This window comes from Apis laboriosa, unplaced genomic scaffold (genome assembly GCF_014066325.1).
Source record: "Apis laboriosa isolate Shangri-la unplaced genomic scaffold, ASM1406632v1 scaffold104_cov149, whole genome shotgun sequence".
Lineage (NCBI taxonomy): Eukaryota > Metazoa > Arthropoda > Insecta > Hymenoptera > Apidae > Apis > Apis laboriosa.
In genome coordinates this window covers 2,314,870-2,331,136 of record NW_025220694.1, presented here as the reverse complement: position 1 = coordinate 2,331,136, position 16,267 = coordinate 2,314,870, and the positions used below count along the sequence as shown (strand labels likewise).

Genomic DNA, 16,267 nt, shown 5'->3' with positions numbered 1-16,267 from the left:
TACCACTTCCAATCGATTTTCATCATCTCTTTCTGACTGCATGTTTTGTTCATTTCGTTTTTATGCACTCGTGTACAGATCGTTTTTTTTTTTTTTTAACTAGATCACTCTTTGTACGAAGATTTTGTTTAACTGTTATCTCAAACAATCTTATTTCACATTTAAAACTTTCGATTGATTCTTATTTAAAAAGTTAAAGACCAACTCGATCTATACACGCTACGAATTTGATTCTCATTCTCCTCTGGGAAATTCTCCCCGCATCATCTGACTGCTATAATTTTAGACACCATTATCTTTCACGCAACAACTGCAACAATGCTCGAGGGGAGCCAAGAGTCGTCCACTCAGCAAACTTTTATCACCTCTGAAAAGTGAACCGCAAAGTCCTATCTACGCATCACCACCTCATTCACCGTTAAGTGACAGCCTGATACCCTATTCGCCAACAAACACAAGTCCACCTAGTGCTCAGACCGCAGCGAATGTGATACAGAATCAACTTGGAGTATCATTGTTGACTGGAAATCAAAATATACCATATAAAGTGCAAATCGGAGGATATAATCATACATCGGCTATTTACGAACCGATTAATATAAAGACCGAGATCATCGATAAAAATGAAATTAGCAAACCATTTGAATTAACGAACGAAATGTTAGGTTTAAGCGTGACAAAAGACAAAAAAAATGGACTTGATGAAAAAAGAAATTCAGCCGACACTCATTTCACTAGAGATACTCATATGAGAATAATATTGGGTAACAGTGGTGCTGGTGTTGGCAGAAGCGTAAAACATGCCTCAGATCATACACCTGCTAGGTAAGATTTATTTTAATAAAACTATTTGTTCAAATATTTATAAAAATTTCTTTATATGTATTGCTTTAAATATTAATTATGAATATATTTAATTGCAAAAAATTTCTAAAATATACTGAAAAAATTATATAATTATATAATTATAAAACATTAAATAAAACATCTTTTTAAGATAAATAATTTTTTATTACAGTGCAAGTAATGCAAAACCAAAGCGTAATGGTTTGGTTTCCAATCCAGCCATGAGATTAGTAGCAGGTGTTAGGAATGGAATTGAAAATGCAACTAATAGAAACAAACCTATCACAACACGAGTTAATGGATTTCAGTGGAAGGCTGAGGCACGAAAGGAAACACCTTTGTAGGGACAGGTATTATATAATTTCATTTTTGAAGGTCACAATAAAAGTCTAGGAAAACAAATATTTTACATAATTGTAAAGAAGGAATAAATATTAAAAAAAATCTTCAATTCATATAATATTGTATAAATATTTATAGTAATGTATTTATTATATTTTTCTTTGAAATGCACTGCATAATTTTATTATGCTTCACAAATATACATAATTATAAATTCCATTCAATCACTCACTTAGTATTAGAAGTTAAATTTTTTCATCCCTTCAAGTTTCATTTAATTCAATTTTAATTTAAAAATTATTGAGTGATAAATTTTTAAATTATTTTTTTTTAAAACAATATTTGAATGATATATGTATATACAATATATATATTATATATATTAATATTATATTATGTATATGTATGTATATATGTATGAATATATATGTATATGTATGTGTGTGTCACATATATATACATATATATTCATATATAGGATGTTGATATATTTGTGATACATGATATTTTGCAGGCCAAAACAAACATAACAGTTGATATATAAAAATATCAATTGAAGTTTATTTATTAAATTATAAATAAAATGAAGATGGAAAAAGATAGTAGTGTAATTGAGATTCATCTGTTCTTTTTTGTTTTGCTTTATCTAATGCAAACTTAAATTGCTTAATAAATAAGTTTCAATATTTTTATATATCAAATTTTATATTTGTGTTGACTTCTTGAATTTTAAAAACTTTCTAAAAATGTTCCATAAATACATTAATATCCTATATATAAGGAAATAGAAGTAGCTAATCCTTATACACTGTAATTACAGTGTTCAATTTTGGAAGTGGTATCAGTAGATTTTTTATATTCCTTTTCTACTAAATTATAACGTATAAATATTTTGCATGATCAGAAATAACTCTTATATAATTTTAGATTTTACGATAAAATTAGAAATTCAGCACAAAAAACATGAGTTTTTAAGAAGATTTAATGTTTTAATCTTTTCAGAATAATCATCTCACTAATCAATACATTTAAGTGTGTTGTGTTAAGTTTATTGTTTACGATAAAATGTTCGAAAATGAAAACAAAGAATTAATTAAAATCTTAATTTTTTGTAATATAGGTTGTATTCTCAGAAACATCTCAACGGGATACTGGAATCCGTTATTGCGGCTGGCGAATTGTAATCACCAAAAAGCGGAAGTCAATAAATAAATTTTTCTCTTTTTATTTGAGCAAAATCAAATTACCTCACATGAAAAAATAGATTAAAAAAATAATAAAAATTGCAGTCAAAAGGAAAATAATATAAAAATAAAAATTGCGTAATATAAAAAAAACCAAATATTAAACAGTATAGAAAAATATGTAGATCTAGATATGTAAACTTTACGAAACGTGACTTTGTATAAATGTAACGTTAATAAAATTCTTTATTGATCTCACTAATACTTCATATAAACAAAAAAAAAATGAATTAATTATTGAAACCTTTAAAATTTAAGTAATTATGATTTTAATGAAAAAAGATGATATATTATAAAATTTTTTTCTTCAGAAGACTGGATGCAAATGAAATTCATAATGTGATGTGAATGATGCAGCATTGTAAAGATATGTATAAATTATATTAAATGATTAAAAAAAAAATATAGCATGATAATGCAAACTCAATTACAAATACGTAAAATTATGGCCTGAAAATTGATAAAAACGTGTGTAAATACACATCTTTTATGTATTGTGCACGATCGTATTTATTATATTGTAATAGATGCAAAATAAATAAAAAGTAAAATATCGATGTTATTTATTTATTTACGTCATAAGGATCCTCTAAAACACCTTTAAATAATTCGATAATAAAAAAATTTATTAAAACAATTTTTTCTAAAACGAGTCTAGTTATAGATGAAACTAAATTTATCTTATATATTATATCATGATATGATTCCATCTATCTTCATACCATATAAAAGAGTCATAAATACATTCATTGTCAAAAGATATCTCTTAAGGTAATATCTCCTATTTTTAAGAAATGTTTCATCCACATTGCTAATATATTAGATAAAATTGTAGATATTATAAAAAGTAATTTGTTTCTGAAAATTCTATAAGGAAGAAAAAAAGAGGAATTCTGTTTTATCATATTGTCAGATAAGAAATCTTATCTTTTATATATAGAAAATATTCTTTAAAATTTTGCATTATTAATATTTATGCAAAAAAAAAATAAACAAGTTTAATGATTTTAATATATTAAAATACTACAATATAGTGAAATAACAAAGATATAAGATAAAAATATAAAATAAAATATTGATAAATTAATATAAAATGAATACTTTTAAAAAAATATTAAAACAAAAATTAATATTAGGAACAATTATTGGTGTATGTGCTGGAATTTTATTAGGATTTGTTCTTAAAACTTTTACTCTTCAACCATGGTCCAAACGAGATATAATGTATCTAAAATTTCCTGGAGAACTATTCATGAGATTAATAAATTGCTTAATACTACCTCTTATAACATCTAGTATAGTGAGTGCTACTTGCAACTTAAAAAAATCAGGTTAATCAACTTAAATACAAATTGATTTAAATTGATTTTCTATTTACTTTAGCAAATAAAAATTTTTTTTTACATAGTAAAAATTTTTTAAATATATATAGGTCATATTGGAACAATGGCACTATACTACTATATTACAACAACACTACTTGGAATTGTATTAAGTGTTACACTTGTTCAAACAATAAGACCTGGTGATTTACTTAAAAATAAAAATATCATATCACAAAATGCAACCAAATCATTTATAACAGTGGATACAATTTTAGATTTATTTCGGTACTTTATACTTTATTCATAATATTATCAAATTCTATTTTATGCTTTTATCTATTAAATTTATTTTTTTATTTATATTACAGAAATTTCATACCAGAAAATATAGTGAGTGCATGCTTATTTCAGGTAATAACATTTTATGTTTTTATTTTTCACATATAATTAATTTAATTTAAACAAAAAAAATAAATAAAATATTTTTAGTATCAAACTGTATTAAAAAAATCAAAAAATGAATCAGGTATGTAATATAATAATAAAGAAAAATTAAATTTATAGAACTTAAATTAAAACTTAATTTCTATTTTTTAGTACCAATCAATGAATGGGAAATAAATCATATTAATATAGCAGGCACAAATGTTTTAGGATTAGTAGTCTTTAGTTTAATTTTGGGACTTGCAATTGGAGATATAGGTGTTAAAGGAGAACCTTTAATAAATTTCTTTCAGTCTTTATCAGATGTAATGATGAAAATTATGAATTGGACAATAATGTAAAATTATATAGTCTTAAGTATTTAAACAAAAGAAATAAGTTTTTATTATATGCAAATATTCATTTTGTAATAGGCTTGTACCAATAAGTGCATTATTTCTTATTTCTGCAAAAATTCTTGAAGTGGAAGATTTTAATAATGTAATAAAACAACTTGGAATTTATATTTTAACCGTTTTCAGTGGTTTACTCATACAAGGTTTAATATTACTTCCTTTATTATATTTTATATGTACTCGTCAATCTCCATACAAAATTATAGTTAAACTTGGACCAGCTTTTGTCACAGCATTTGGTACATCATCAAGGTAATCAATTAAAATAAATATATTTTTATTTTTATTACTTATTAATAAAATTATAAATATTTAACAATTATATTTTAGTACAGCTACAGTTCCAGTAACAATATCATGCTTAAAACATATTGGAATACCTTCTAAAATATCTAGATTTATTGTACCAATTGGTGCAACTATAAACATGGATGGTATAGCACTATATGAAAGTATTGGTGCAATTTTCATAATTCAATTGCATGGGTTACAATTTTCATTATTTAAAATTATTATAATCTGGTTTGTATTTCTATAAATTAATTTGTAATTAATAACATATTAATATTAAAAAATTTTGCAGCATAACATGTACTCTATCATGTATTGGTGCTGCTGGCTTACCAAGCGGTGGTTATGTAATGTTAATAATGGTATTAAATTCCGTAGGAGTTCCAGTAGAAGATGTTTCATTAATTATTGCGATTGATTGGTTTGTGTAAGCATCTTGTGATGCATTTATATAATTTTAAATATCTATTCATAAAAATTAATATAAATTTAATTTTTAGAGATCGTTTTAGAACTACCTTAAATATTGTGGCGGATGCATTAGGTGCTGGTATAATAACTCATTATTACAAAAAAAATACGCAAACTTCCATTCAAGAAGAAGAAATGGAATTATACATTTCCACATGACATGTGTTATAATATAATAATAAGCTCGATTTTTAATAAGTCAAGAAATATTTAAATATTTAAAATATAAAAATAATATTAAATCACAATAAAAACTTATATAATAAAAAAAATTATTATAAATTCATAATATAAAAATTAATCATTATAAAAGAAAATAATAACTTATTAATAAAAATATTTTTATATTTTAAATATAAATTTTAAATATATATATATTTTTTACAACAGTAAATTATTAAAATAAATTCAAAATTGAATATATTAAAAACTTAGTATATTGTAGGTACAAATTTTCATTAAAAAAAATTCAAATTCTATATGCAATAAATATATATTATTATAATTACTATAATTATGATTATTTCAAATGATCTTGAAATATAAACATTTTACAATTGTCTTTTATACTTTTTAATAAATATATAAATATTCCTAAATTCTAAAAATTTAAATTATATTGAATTTTTCTGTTAACTATCATATAAATAACTTTAAGTATTCTAAAATACATTAAAAATCTACTGAGAATGTTTCGATATAATACAAACATATCTGTATACAACATATTCTATGTTACTTACTGGTGAATAAACCTAACTTTTTTGACGCGCTGCTGCAGCGTCTCTTGTGACATTTTCTAGAAGTGAAAAGTCTATCTATGTGAATACTGCATGTATAGGAGAGAGATTTCAGAATGGCGACTGTCTTTACTTAGGAGAGTACTTATTCCCGCCCAGAAATTGTATAATTAACGTGTGTCTTTGGAAAGTTCCATGTGTTTTTCATCACATATTCACTGAAAATGATAATAGAGAATCCGGATCAATTCAAGGCGTGGCTCACTGCCGTCTTGGAGCCACTGTAAGTAGGCCAGCTTGTCCGAGTACGGTTTTAAGTGTATGTGTATGCATTTGATGTTGTAAATGGCCGTACATGTGCTATGCTTTACACCCTATGCAGAATTATATTTACATGTATTACCCTGCCTGTCCTTCAATGATCATCGATAGATCATGTTTGACACTGTTCCTTCGCCGAATTTATTATGCTTTTAATAATAAGTAATCAAATAATAATGTGTCTAATTTCTAATATATTTCATATCTATTTTAAAGCGAATATATTTCGAATAATTGAACGTAGAATATTCAATTCTATTGCGTTTTAATTCGCAACATGAATTTTATCTATATTTCTTTTAAGTATCATGATAAAAATATGTTTTTAATTTACTAATCATCCTACATAAACAGCTTAAGCAATGACTTATTCTAAAATGATTTATTGACAATAATACTTAATTAAAACATTGTTTATGCTTAAAAAGGAATCAATATTTGAAATATCTATTTCTTTCATCAATAATTTTCATTGAACAAACTTTAATAATCACTAAAATACTTAATACTTAATAAAATAAAGAATGCTTTAATTAAGTAGAAATGTTAAATAAAAACATCAAAAGTATTTAAAATTATATATACATTGAATTATATTTTTTATATTGTAAGAAATAATTTTTTTATTGATATAAATTAATTGATAATATGTAACTAACTTCATTTATTCATTTGTAATTTATTGATTTAGTAAAGTTTAACCTTTTGTTTTACATTTTACAACTTGTAAACATGATATAATTTTATAGAATATTACAAATAACAAAATATATATTTGCTATATAATTTATTATATTATCATATTATTATATCTAATAATTATTTATTACATAAACATGATTATTATTTAAAAACATTGTTATATAAATTAATATACAATTTATGTATTTATTGTATAACATCATATGAATTTCTTATTGTTAATATTGTAATTATTGTTTAAAATATTAATATCAATATAATTTTTCAGTTGTGATGCAGATCCTGCAGCATTAGCAAAATATGTATATGCTCTTGTTAAGAAGGACAAAACATTGGAAGAATTACGAGGTGGAATGGTTGAACAACTTGATGTATTTTTACAGCAAGGTACATTTTAAAATATCATTAGATTTAAATGACATTTAAAAATTATTTAATTTATTTTATTTTATGATATATTTCTTATAGAAACAAAAAATTTTGTGGAATTGTTATTTAAAACATTAGAAACTCAAGAATATGTTCTTCCACCTCCAAAAAGTGATCCAGATGGTGGTGGGACACCACCAGGTATAAATCCACCACCGCCTGCATTAAACACAGAAAAAGTAACTGAAAGTACAATTCCAATTACTTCTATGAATACAAATCCTCCTGCTCCATTACAAATGAATGGATCTGCACCTATGGCAATAGGAAAACGTGAAACTAGAAAATCAGATTCTGAAAAAGTTGATAAAGAAAAAGAAAAACGTTCTAGGAGTCGGTGAGTTTCAAATTATATATTAATAAAATGATAAAATATTTATATAATTTTTTAAAACATAATCTAAATATTTTAGAAGTGGTCGAATGAGATCACGAACGAGATCTCGTTCACGTTCATGGGAAAGAGATAGACGTAGATCAAGAAGCAGAGAACATATTCGTCGCGATCGAGAACGTGACAGAAGTCGACCATGGAGAAATGAATCGCCACCAAATACGCGACGGCATGATAGAAGGTTTATATAAATTTTATTTCAAATAATAAAAAAATTTAATTTATAGTTTTTTCTATAACATTTAGTTTTTTTTAGACGAAGCAGAAGTCGTAGCACATCGCCAATACGTCCAAGAATACGAGATGGTCCTGATAATCGTGACCATAGAGCACGATTTAGAAACAGATCTCCAACACCACTTCGATCTAGATCTCGTTCAAGATCATTAGAACGAAAAAAGATAGATCGTTCTGAAAGAATGGAAGTAGATAGAACAGAAAGAATTGACGGGAGTCCTGGTGGTGGTACTCCAACTCAGGATAGTAATCATGGAGATGTAGACATGAGGTTGTCTACTACTAGTCAATCAATTCAAAGCGTCGTTGCTGTTGCCTCTAGTGTTCCGAATAGCCAACCAGGTTTTCAAACTAAGAGAAGATGTAGAGATTTTGATGGTTTGTATTTTTTAAATTGTTTCATAGAAAAATGTAAAAAATGTAATAATAGAGTATAATTAATATTTATAGAAAAAGGATATTGTATGAGAGGTGATCTCTGCCCCTATGATCATGGTACAGATCCAGTTGTATTAGAAGATGTAGCTCTAAGTCGTGTTCTCACCTTTGGGCCACATAGTGCTCAAGCACCAGGAACAGTACCTGTAACAGCAGTTCCAGAACCACCTCCAGGACCTAATGGAAATGCTCCACCACAACATCTTCCTCTTGCCAGTTTACCTCCTCCACATTTAAGAAATCAACATCATTCTAATATGGGTATATTTTTTATATAAAATTATAAATTTGATATATTTTCTATATATAAATTTTTAATATATATAGTTATATATATATTATATATAAATATAATTATTTTAATATAAATTTCAATAGATGCTTTTGCGGAATACAATCCAGACGCACCAAGTATGGAACCCCGAATGCCATGGGGTAGACATCCCCAACCTGGACCTGCAATTTATGGAAGAGGTCAAAGAGAATTAATTAGTGTACCAGTAATTCCACATACAAACTCGTCCGAAATAACACATACTCAAACGAATCCATTAAAACGTAAACAAACATTTGATTTTAACCGTCTTGGACCAAAACAACGAGTGGTACATAATCCAGCTAATTGTTCTCTGGAATTAAAAAAAGTTCCACGTAGTCTGAACAACATAACCCAGTTAAATAATCATTTTTCAAAATTTGGTAAAATTGTAAATATCCAAGTTAATTTCGGTGGAGATCCTGAAGGAGCGTTGGTTACCTTCCAGTTACCAGCTGAAGCAAAGGCTGCATACAGAAGTACAGAGGCTGTGTTGAATAATAGATTTATCAAAGTTTTTTGGCATAACAATATTAACAATAATGCATCTGGTGGTGCCATTGAAAATGTACCACCTGGTAAGTTATCATACATATATTTATATTACTTTTTCATAAATCTTAACTTATCAATTTATTAATTATTTTATAAAAACTTCAGTATTTAATATATTGTTCATTTCATTTAGGATGTCGACCTTCTGTTAAAGAACGATTAGGTGCTGCTGTCACTGTGCCAGCAAAGACCGAAGAAAATGAATATATTCCCACTCGTCGTTCAACCGAAGAACAAGTTTCACAAACATTGGTTCCAACATCGCCAAAAACTACTACTGTTCCTACGCGAGAAGACAAAGTTCTTGCAATAAAAAAGACGCAGGAGATACTAGCTGCTAAGGAAACATTAAAGAAGAAACAAGAAGAGAAACGTAAAGAAGCATTAAAATTAACTGCTGATTTACGTAAAAGAAAACAAGAATTGTTAGATAAGCATTTGATAGAAATTCGAGCTCTAATTGATAAAGCTGAAAAGAATCCAGAACAAAAAGATGCAATTATGGCAACGATCAAAACAATGCAACAATCTATTGACAATTTACGTAAAGATTTGGCTGCAAACGGTCAAATTGGCGGAAATAAGACACAAATCAAATCTAGAGAACAAACTCAAAAAGAGATTTTAGATGCAGAATTAGATTTAATGACTGCGCAACAAGAAGGACAAGATGCTGGAGAATTGCAAAAAAGATTAAATGAATTACGAGCACAAGCTGCCGCATTAGGTTTAAATGCAGGTTCAGCTATTGGTAGAGGTACAAGATCCAGTAGAGTTATACGAGGTAGTCATGCATTATCATATAGGGGTCGTGGTAGAGGGAGTTTTGCCCATGTTTCGGTAGATCATAGACCGACAAGTCTTCTAGTCTCTGGTTACGAAACCGAAGAAAAGGCTGAAGTTTTAGCGCATTTTCAAGTAAGATTAATTCTCTTATATATATATATTTTTATATATTATATATATAATGTATATTAAAATTTATATTTTTTATATTTTAGCAATTTGGAGAAATAGTCAATCAAATAGTAGATGACGCAACACCTTCGATCGTAATTAATTTTAAATCCAGAAAAGAAGCCGAAATAGCTTTAGTAAAAGGACGCACATTTCAAGATAGATTATTATCTATAACATGGGTTTCTGGACATCATCTCCATCGTGGTGGTGGTGGTAGTAATACAAACGCATCCGTACAACTTTCTTCACGTTCTGAACAAGCACCACCTACTACCGATGAAGATATTGACTTAGAAGTGAGTCCTTAAAATTTAAATTTATCATGTAATTTCTAAACATTTAAATCTAAAGATGCAATTATTTGTATTTTATTTTACTTTTATTGAAAACTTTCTCTTTTTCTGATATATAAATAAATAATAAAAATATGAAATATTTTGTTTGTTTTTTTTTTTTTTTTATATGATATAAACCTTTATTTGTAACAGGGTAACGCTGAAGCATTACTTCTTGAAGAAAATGAAGAAGAAGAAGATGAAGATGGTGAATCGCGAAGCTGGCGGCGATAGCAGCGTCAGCGTTATTCGTGACAAAAATTTGGTACCAGCTATAATGACTGTGTGATGATCTGGGCGAATCAATATATGCTCAGCACTTGCGCCATTGCTGCACTGTCGTTTGATGCATTAAATACCATGATTTTCACAAAAAAATCAGGTTACGAGCTCATACACGTTATCATGAGTGTTACACTATTTGTTAATATTATTAAATATATACATATGCGCATGATAACGGTATTATAAAAAAATATACCGTATCAAATTGCGTATCATGAAATAGAAAACAGATATACAAGTTTCCAACAACAACAACAACAAAAACTAACCAAATTTATCCCATTATTTGTAGAATAAAATCGCTATGTTTTGTATGGGAAACATCTTATTCTGAATTCAAAGTCCTTTTTCTTTGTGTGTAGAATTGTGAATTGTCTCTTGTTATTTCTTTTGAGATATATCCATAATAAACAAGTAACCAGACTTTTAGATATAGGTAGATACTTATAATTTTCAAAAATTTTACAATTGAAAGTGAAGAAACTATATTTATAACTTGTAAGATACAAATACAATTTATTATATAATTACCAAGTAAGATATAGCGTATAACGCTTCGAAGTAGTGTAATTGGTTTTTCTTTTTTACTTTCACTTAATGTACTATTTAAAATTGTTCCTGTAATGATGTACAGTGTATTGTATAATTGTCATGATTTTCTTTTATCAAATATCAATGAAACTAAGTTGATTAGAATTGAAAAAAACTTATTCGTGCATAATTTTACACTAGTTGTTTCAATATATACTGAAAAAAATAATATATAATTGTTATATATAAATTCTTAAAACTAATTTCCAAGGTAAGTATTAAATTCCGCAATAAATAAAACTCATAATAATGCGTAAAATTTAAAAAGAAAAAAAAGAATCACTATATTTCAAACGCCTTTGGCATTTCGTTATATATATAAATAAACTTATTTGATACATTTTGAAAACAATTTTAAGTAAAATCCTACCCAATATTTTGTTAAACATTTCACTTTTTCAAATTAAATTATGTAAATAACTTTCATACAATTTTTTACATATTAAAAATACATTACATATTAAAATTCTAAAATCTTAATCTACTTAAGACTTTCTTTTATTCCTTAATTCCAAATTTCAATATTATTTACTAAAGTATTTTTTTTATAAATATAATTAAGCAAATAATTTATATTAAATTTTTAAGCATTTTAATTTTAATGAATATCAAAATTCTTTATAATTTAACATTTTAAAACTTACAAAATATTTATAACTTCTTTTTTATTCTTTTATAATCATTTAAATACATTAAAAAACAAAAAAAAAATTATTTTTATAAGCTAGCTTATATATTGAGTACAAAACAAAATATATGTAATAAAAAAACAGTATATATAAACATATATAACAGTAGTAGAAACAGATAGTATATATAAACATAATTTCAATTAGAAAGCAGAATTCGCAAAAGAAATTATTTAAAATAATCACGTAACATTTTATATTATGGAGACAACCAGCCAGCTAGTAAACTACCTAATAATAATTGTGCAACTGGTAATATTGATAATGGTAAATTCACAGCTGAACCATGAGCTGAACCATGATAAGCACCACGTAAAATCCAGCTACCAAGACCAACTGATTTGTGAGTACTTGTAAATAGTGTAGCTAGCAAAATATTTCGAGGTAACCACCGAGAGCACAAAATCCAACATAAGCAGCTAACAAATAGTTGTCCCGCACAGGCTTGAACATAAAAGAATACTAATATCATAATAAAATAATAAAAAACATGCTATATTTAGAATCAATTTAAATTAATAATATTTAAATACATATAAATTGTATATACATGCATTAATATTAGACAAAAATTTTTAGCATATTGCTATTTAAATTTAAGTTCATTTGGTTATATCAATATAAGTTTTAATCTAAATTATCATAAATTACTTACCAATTAATACACATAATAATACATCAGAAGCTTGCAAAGATGATGCATCTACTAACAATGCATCACAAAACCAATGATATGCTGTAGCTAATAATAATCCTTGAGAAAACCAAGGTGATTTAATTTTTGGACAAATATCGTACTTTAAAATAATAATTTGAATTGCAATACCAATAATTAATGGTATAATAGTACTATAAATGGTTTCTTTTATATTTATACCAACCAAAGGTGGTGTAGATGCTCCTAACTAAAAGAATTAAAACTCTTATAAAAGAAAAATCATATTTTAAATTTTAATAGTGAGTAATTACCACAAAATATAATAATATAGGAGAAATAAATAATCCTCCAAAATGAGATACTAAAGTAATCACAATGCTTGTTGATAAATCTGCTTGTGCTAATCGACATAATACAAAACTTGTATTAAATGGAGGTGGCATGCAATAAAGTACCTAAAACCGAAAAAATTAAATTATTATCAATATTTACATATTATATAATTAAAGATATTTTGCTTGTGTATATATATTTACTTCCATTCCTTTCAATAACCACACATTGACATTGATATAAGTCAATAAACATACCCCAAGTCTCATAAGAAAAGGCATTAAAATATATATAAAAGTCATTGTAAATATTAAGAGAGAACCATTGCTTAATGTTAAATAAAGCATTTTTGGATCACACAATAAACCTGCTTCTAAGTATGTTAAAGGAATAGCAAAATATCGAATAATAATATTTCCATTCAGAATACCTATAATAAATAAATAACATAAAAATGATAAAATACAAGTATATCTTTTTGATTATTATTAATTATTAAATAGTAATTTAAAATTTTATTATATATATTTAATTATTTGTTTATAAAATAATACCATTTGTTTTACCAAAATGTGGTTTAACAGAAGCAAGCATCATACACAAAAGCATTAATAAAAAATATCCATATCTATATAAAAGTTCATTTTGTTTTTTTTTTGGTTGAATATCTTGCATATAATTTTCTTGCATTTTTACTTAATTTTATACATGCCTGTAATAATTTAAATATTTTATATGTGTTTATTTTTGAAAATTTTTATTTATGTAATAATATATAATAAAAGCAAATGAAATATGATTTATAACAATGAAAAAATGTTAATAACAATAAAAAGGATGCAAACCATTTTTATGAAATTATATCAGCCTACAAGCAACCAGTGAAACTTTTTTTCTGACTCTTCTTTGAAGAAATTTCATGCGTTGTCTTCTTTACAAGAATTTATACGTGCATATTTGGATAAAATATTATATTTACTATAATCCTATTTAAACATGCTTAAAATATTATAATTAAGTAAAGAAAATCTTATTGTCTATAATACTGTATTAAATCATACATTAATCATTCTGTGCTATTTTTTATCATTATCAAAACTCCTGTAAAATTCATAATTTAATTAATGTAATATAAAATTAAATAGATAAATGCATCTAAATTAAAGCAATACTTTTAAGATTTATAAAATGCAATGATATTCTTCTAATAATAAGTTTTTTATTCTAAAATTTGTATTATTCAATTTTTTTTTATTGAATGAAATATATATACAAAATAATAATGCTTTGTGCAAATTAAGCTTGCATTCAAACATAATTGTATATTTACACTTGTGTGTGATGTATAAATTCAAAAATTGTATTTTAAAAAATTATTATATGACCGTAATAAATATATTTAAATTTTTCGTTATAATTCATTAATATTTGTTTGAAAAACTTCAAAATCATTAATCACGAATATTTTTATATGATATTTATTCTAAATGTTTATTATTTTTAACAATTAACTATTTAGATAATACAATGCTTTGATGCATATCGTATCAAAATGTATTAGGAAAATCCGATTTCATTTTCTTACGCATGCGTAGTTACAAAAAACATTTTCATATATTCTTTTATTAAAATTAAGTTTTTATTAAAAAAATATGAAAATAACATAAAATTTATTATTTATTTAAATAATTTGCATAAATTTAATAAGATATATTTACAAAAAAAATATATTTATAATAAAAAGTTTCTATTGTTAATTTATTTGTTAATTAAGTGTTAATTTAAACATTTATATTCATTTTATAATATCATTAAAATCAAAATTGATATCAAAATATCTATACTTGAAATAAATAATAAAAATATATTAATTTTGGTTTTATGATTTTTTTATAGCATTAATTTTTAACAAATATAATAAAGAATAAACAAAAAAAATCTATTTGTTAATTATTTATTATAATAATATTAATAATAATACAATAATAATATTAATAATAATAATAAGATTAATGAAACAACAGTATATGTAAACATGGCATATTACCACAATACCTTTACTGCCATAAGTAGGGGTCCACCCTTCTTGGCACACAGTTTGAAGCTTAAGAGCTCCTTTATCGATTATTCACATTTTTTTCTTACAAAACTTCGTAACTTTTATACATAGCACGGTCTATAACTACATACATAACATTGCTTTGTAAACGAGGTTATACGCTCACGAAAATTAATATTTAATCGCATTACCCTTTTAAAACTTTGATAGTGTAACAGAAAATTTTTTAAATGATCTTACTTTTAAGAATTGAATTTATACTGAAAATAAAAGACATAAATAGTTTGTAACGCAAACTACAACAAAAAATCTCATGATATTAAAAACTCCAATCGAAATCATTTTATAAATGGTAATGCAAAGCATTACACGTTATATTTTTTTTTTCTAAATATAAATATTGAAATGCTCCAGTAACGCAAATATATAAAAGATCACATATTAGCATGCTCAGATACAAAAATACTAAATCAAGATACAAAGGCTTTGATTTGTTTATTAGCTAAAAGCCAAATAATTATACATAAGATTTATCTATTCAATGTTATTTTGAGGAACAAAGGATATTCATTGGATGTATTTATATGATACAGGACTTTGAATTCACTATATTATGATAAACCATTAGTTTTTGTCATTCCTGATCAAGAAACACAATGTATTACAAAACAAAAAATGAAGTAAAAAAGATCATTAGTCAATCTGTCCAATATAGCAAAATTTGTAATACTTTAAATTTGACACACATTTGAAATGAATATATTTTTTTTTTTTTTGAATTTTTGCATTAGTAAATAGAATAAGAAAAATCTAATCAATAGTACCACCTATATTAGAAACATGGATTATTATATATCAATATTTATC

At 25.1% G+C, this 16,267-nt stretch overlaps 4 protein-coding genes and 1 long non-coding RNA gene across 16 annotated transcripts in view; 3 read left to right on the top strand and 2 right to left on the bottom strand.

Annotated features, from left to right (window-relative positions):
• Positions 1-2,985, top strand: part of LOC122717162 (ankyrin repeat domain-containing protein 50-like) — a 320,332-nt gene extending 317,347 nt beyond the window's left edge. For 4 of the 5 annotated variants that reach the window (XM_043941250.1, XM_043941166.1, XM_043940997.1 and 1 more), the window contains 3 exons: positions 287-825; positions 1,019-1,196; positions 2,309-2,445. In XM_043941250.1, coding sequence (XP_043797185.1) covers positions 287-825; positions 1,019-1,190 — 711 coding nt within the window. In that variant the 3' untranslated portion in view covers positions 1,191-1,196; positions 2,309-2,445. Of the gene's footprint in view, positions 1-286; positions 826-1,018; positions 1,197-2,308 lie in introns of all 5 variants that reach the window. The other variant, XM_043941340.1, reaches the window with a different exon arrangement.
• A 137-nt stretch (positions 2,986-3,122) lies between these two features.
• On the top strand, positions 3,123-5,621 carry LOC122717386 (excitatory amino acid transporter 3-like). 4 transcript variants are annotated; one of them, XM_043941545.1, is made up of 10 exons: positions 3,123-3,203; positions 3,569-3,763; positions 3,865-4,042; positions 4,126-4,168; positions 4,247-4,283; positions 4,355-4,538; positions 4,615-4,848; positions 4,927-5,118; positions 5,180-5,314; positions 5,388-5,621. In XM_043941545.1, exons 2-10 carry the CDS (start codon positions 3,655-3,657, stop codon positions 5,515-5,517), a joined length of 1,242 nt encoding a protein of 413 aa, XP_043797480.1. In that variant the 5' UTR covers positions 3,123-3,203; positions 3,569-3,654; the 3' UTR covers positions 5,518-5,621. The 4 variants fall into 4 exon arrangements, with proteins under 4 accessions (XP_043797480.1, XP_043797567.1, XP_043797393.1 ...); XM_043941632.1 differs by lacking the exon at positions 3,123-3,203 and having other exon boundaries at positions 3,249-3,763; positions 5,266-5,314; positions 5,388-5,529; XM_043941458.1 differs by lacking the exon at positions 3,123-3,203 and having other exon boundaries at positions 3,262-3,763.
• On the bottom strand, positions 4,857-5,359 carry LOC122717584. Its single transcript, XR_006347234.1, has 2 exons — positions 5,221-5,359; positions 4,857-5,128 (listed from the first exon to the last, which is right to left on the bottom strand). It is a non-coding gene; the product is annotated as an uncharacterized LOC122717584 (long non-coding RNA).
• Positions 5,622-6,034: 413 nt separating the features above from the next.
• Positions 6,035-11,391, top strand: LOC122712659 (RNA-binding protein 26). 2 transcript variants are annotated; one of them, XM_043932578.1, is made up of 10 exons: positions 6,035-6,381; positions 7,390-7,508; positions 7,590-7,887; positions 7,967-8,125; positions 8,201-8,559; positions 8,632-8,880; positions 8,998-9,513; positions 9,624-10,408; positions 10,492-10,746; positions 10,939-11,391. In XM_043932578.1, the coding sequence occupies exons 1-10, from the start codon at positions 6,323-6,325 to the stop codon at positions 11,017-11,019; spliced, it is 2,880 nt and encodes a 959-aa protein (XP_043788513.1). In that variant the 5' UTR covers positions 6,035-6,322; the 3' UTR covers positions 11,020-11,391. The 2 variants fall into 2 exon arrangements, with proteins under 2 accessions (XP_043788513.1, XP_043788434.1); XM_043932499.1 differs by having other exon boundaries at positions 6,036-6,381; positions 7,964-8,125.
• A 1,039-nt stretch (positions 11,392-12,430) lies between these two features.
• LOC122712779 (sodium/bile acid cotransporter 7-like) lies at positions 12,431-14,730 on the bottom strand. 4 transcript variants are annotated; one of them, XM_043932707.1, is made up of 7 exons: positions 14,672-14,730; positions 14,187-14,442; positions 13,896-14,053; positions 13,545-13,771; positions 13,320-13,463; positions 13,006-13,255; positions 12,431-12,794 (listed from the first exon to the last, which is right to left on the bottom strand). In XM_043932707.1, exons 3-7 carry the CDS (start codon positions 14,029-14,031, stop codon positions 12,550-12,552), a joined length of 1,002 nt encoding a protein of 333 aa, XP_043788642.1. In that variant the 5' UTR covers positions 14,032-14,053; positions 14,187-14,442; positions 14,672-14,730; the 3' UTR covers positions 12,431-12,549. The 4 variants fall into 4 exon arrangements, with proteins under 4 accessions (XP_043788642.1, XP_043788900.1, XP_043788815.1 ...); XM_043932965.1 differs by having other exon boundaries at positions 13,599-13,771; XM_043932880.1 differs by lacking the exon at positions 14,187-14,442 and having other exon boundaries at positions 14,672-14,688.
• Between the last annotated feature and the right edge of the window lie 1,537 nt (positions 14,731-16,267).

Excerpts from the sequence above, each read along its gene's own strand:
- LOC122717386 (XM_043941458.1), top strand. The coding sequence starts at position 3,526 with ATGAATACTTTTAAAAAAATATTAAAACAAAAATTAATATTAGGAACA. Across the intron at positions 4,849-4,926 it reads GCATTTGGTACATCATCAAG|TACAGCTACAGTTCCAGTAA; the intron begins GTAATCAATTAA and ends ATTATATTTTAG. Across the intron at positions 5,315-5,387 it reads ATTGCGATTGATTGGTTTGT|AGATCGTTTTAGAACTACCT; the intron begins GTAAGCATCTTG and ends TTTAATTTTTAG.
- LOC122712659 (XM_043932499.1), top strand. The coding sequence starts at position 6,323 with ATGATAATAGAGAATCCGGATCAATTCAAGGCGTGGCTCACTGCCGTC. Across the intron at positions 6,382-7,389 it reads ACTGCCGTCTTGGAGCCACT|TTGTGATGCAGATCCTGCAG; the intron begins GTAAGTAGGCCA and ends ATAATTTTTCAG. Across the intron at positions 8,881-8,997 it reads TCAACATCATTCTAATATGG|ATGCTTTTGCGGAATACAAT; the intron begins GTATATTTTTTA and ends AAATTTCAATAG.
- LOC122712779 (XM_043932707.1), bottom strand. The coding sequence starts at position 14,031 with ATGCAAGAAAATTATATGCAAGATATTCAACCAAAAAAAAAACAAAAT. Across the intron at positions 13,256-13,319 it reads CTATATTATTATATTTTGTG|TTAGGAGCATCTACACCACC; the intron begins GTAATTACTCAC and ends TAATTCTTTTAG. Across the intron at positions 12,795-13,005 it reads ATTATTATGTGTATTAATTG|CCTGTGCGGGACAACTATTT; the intron begins GTAAGTAATTTA and ends TTTATGTTCAAG.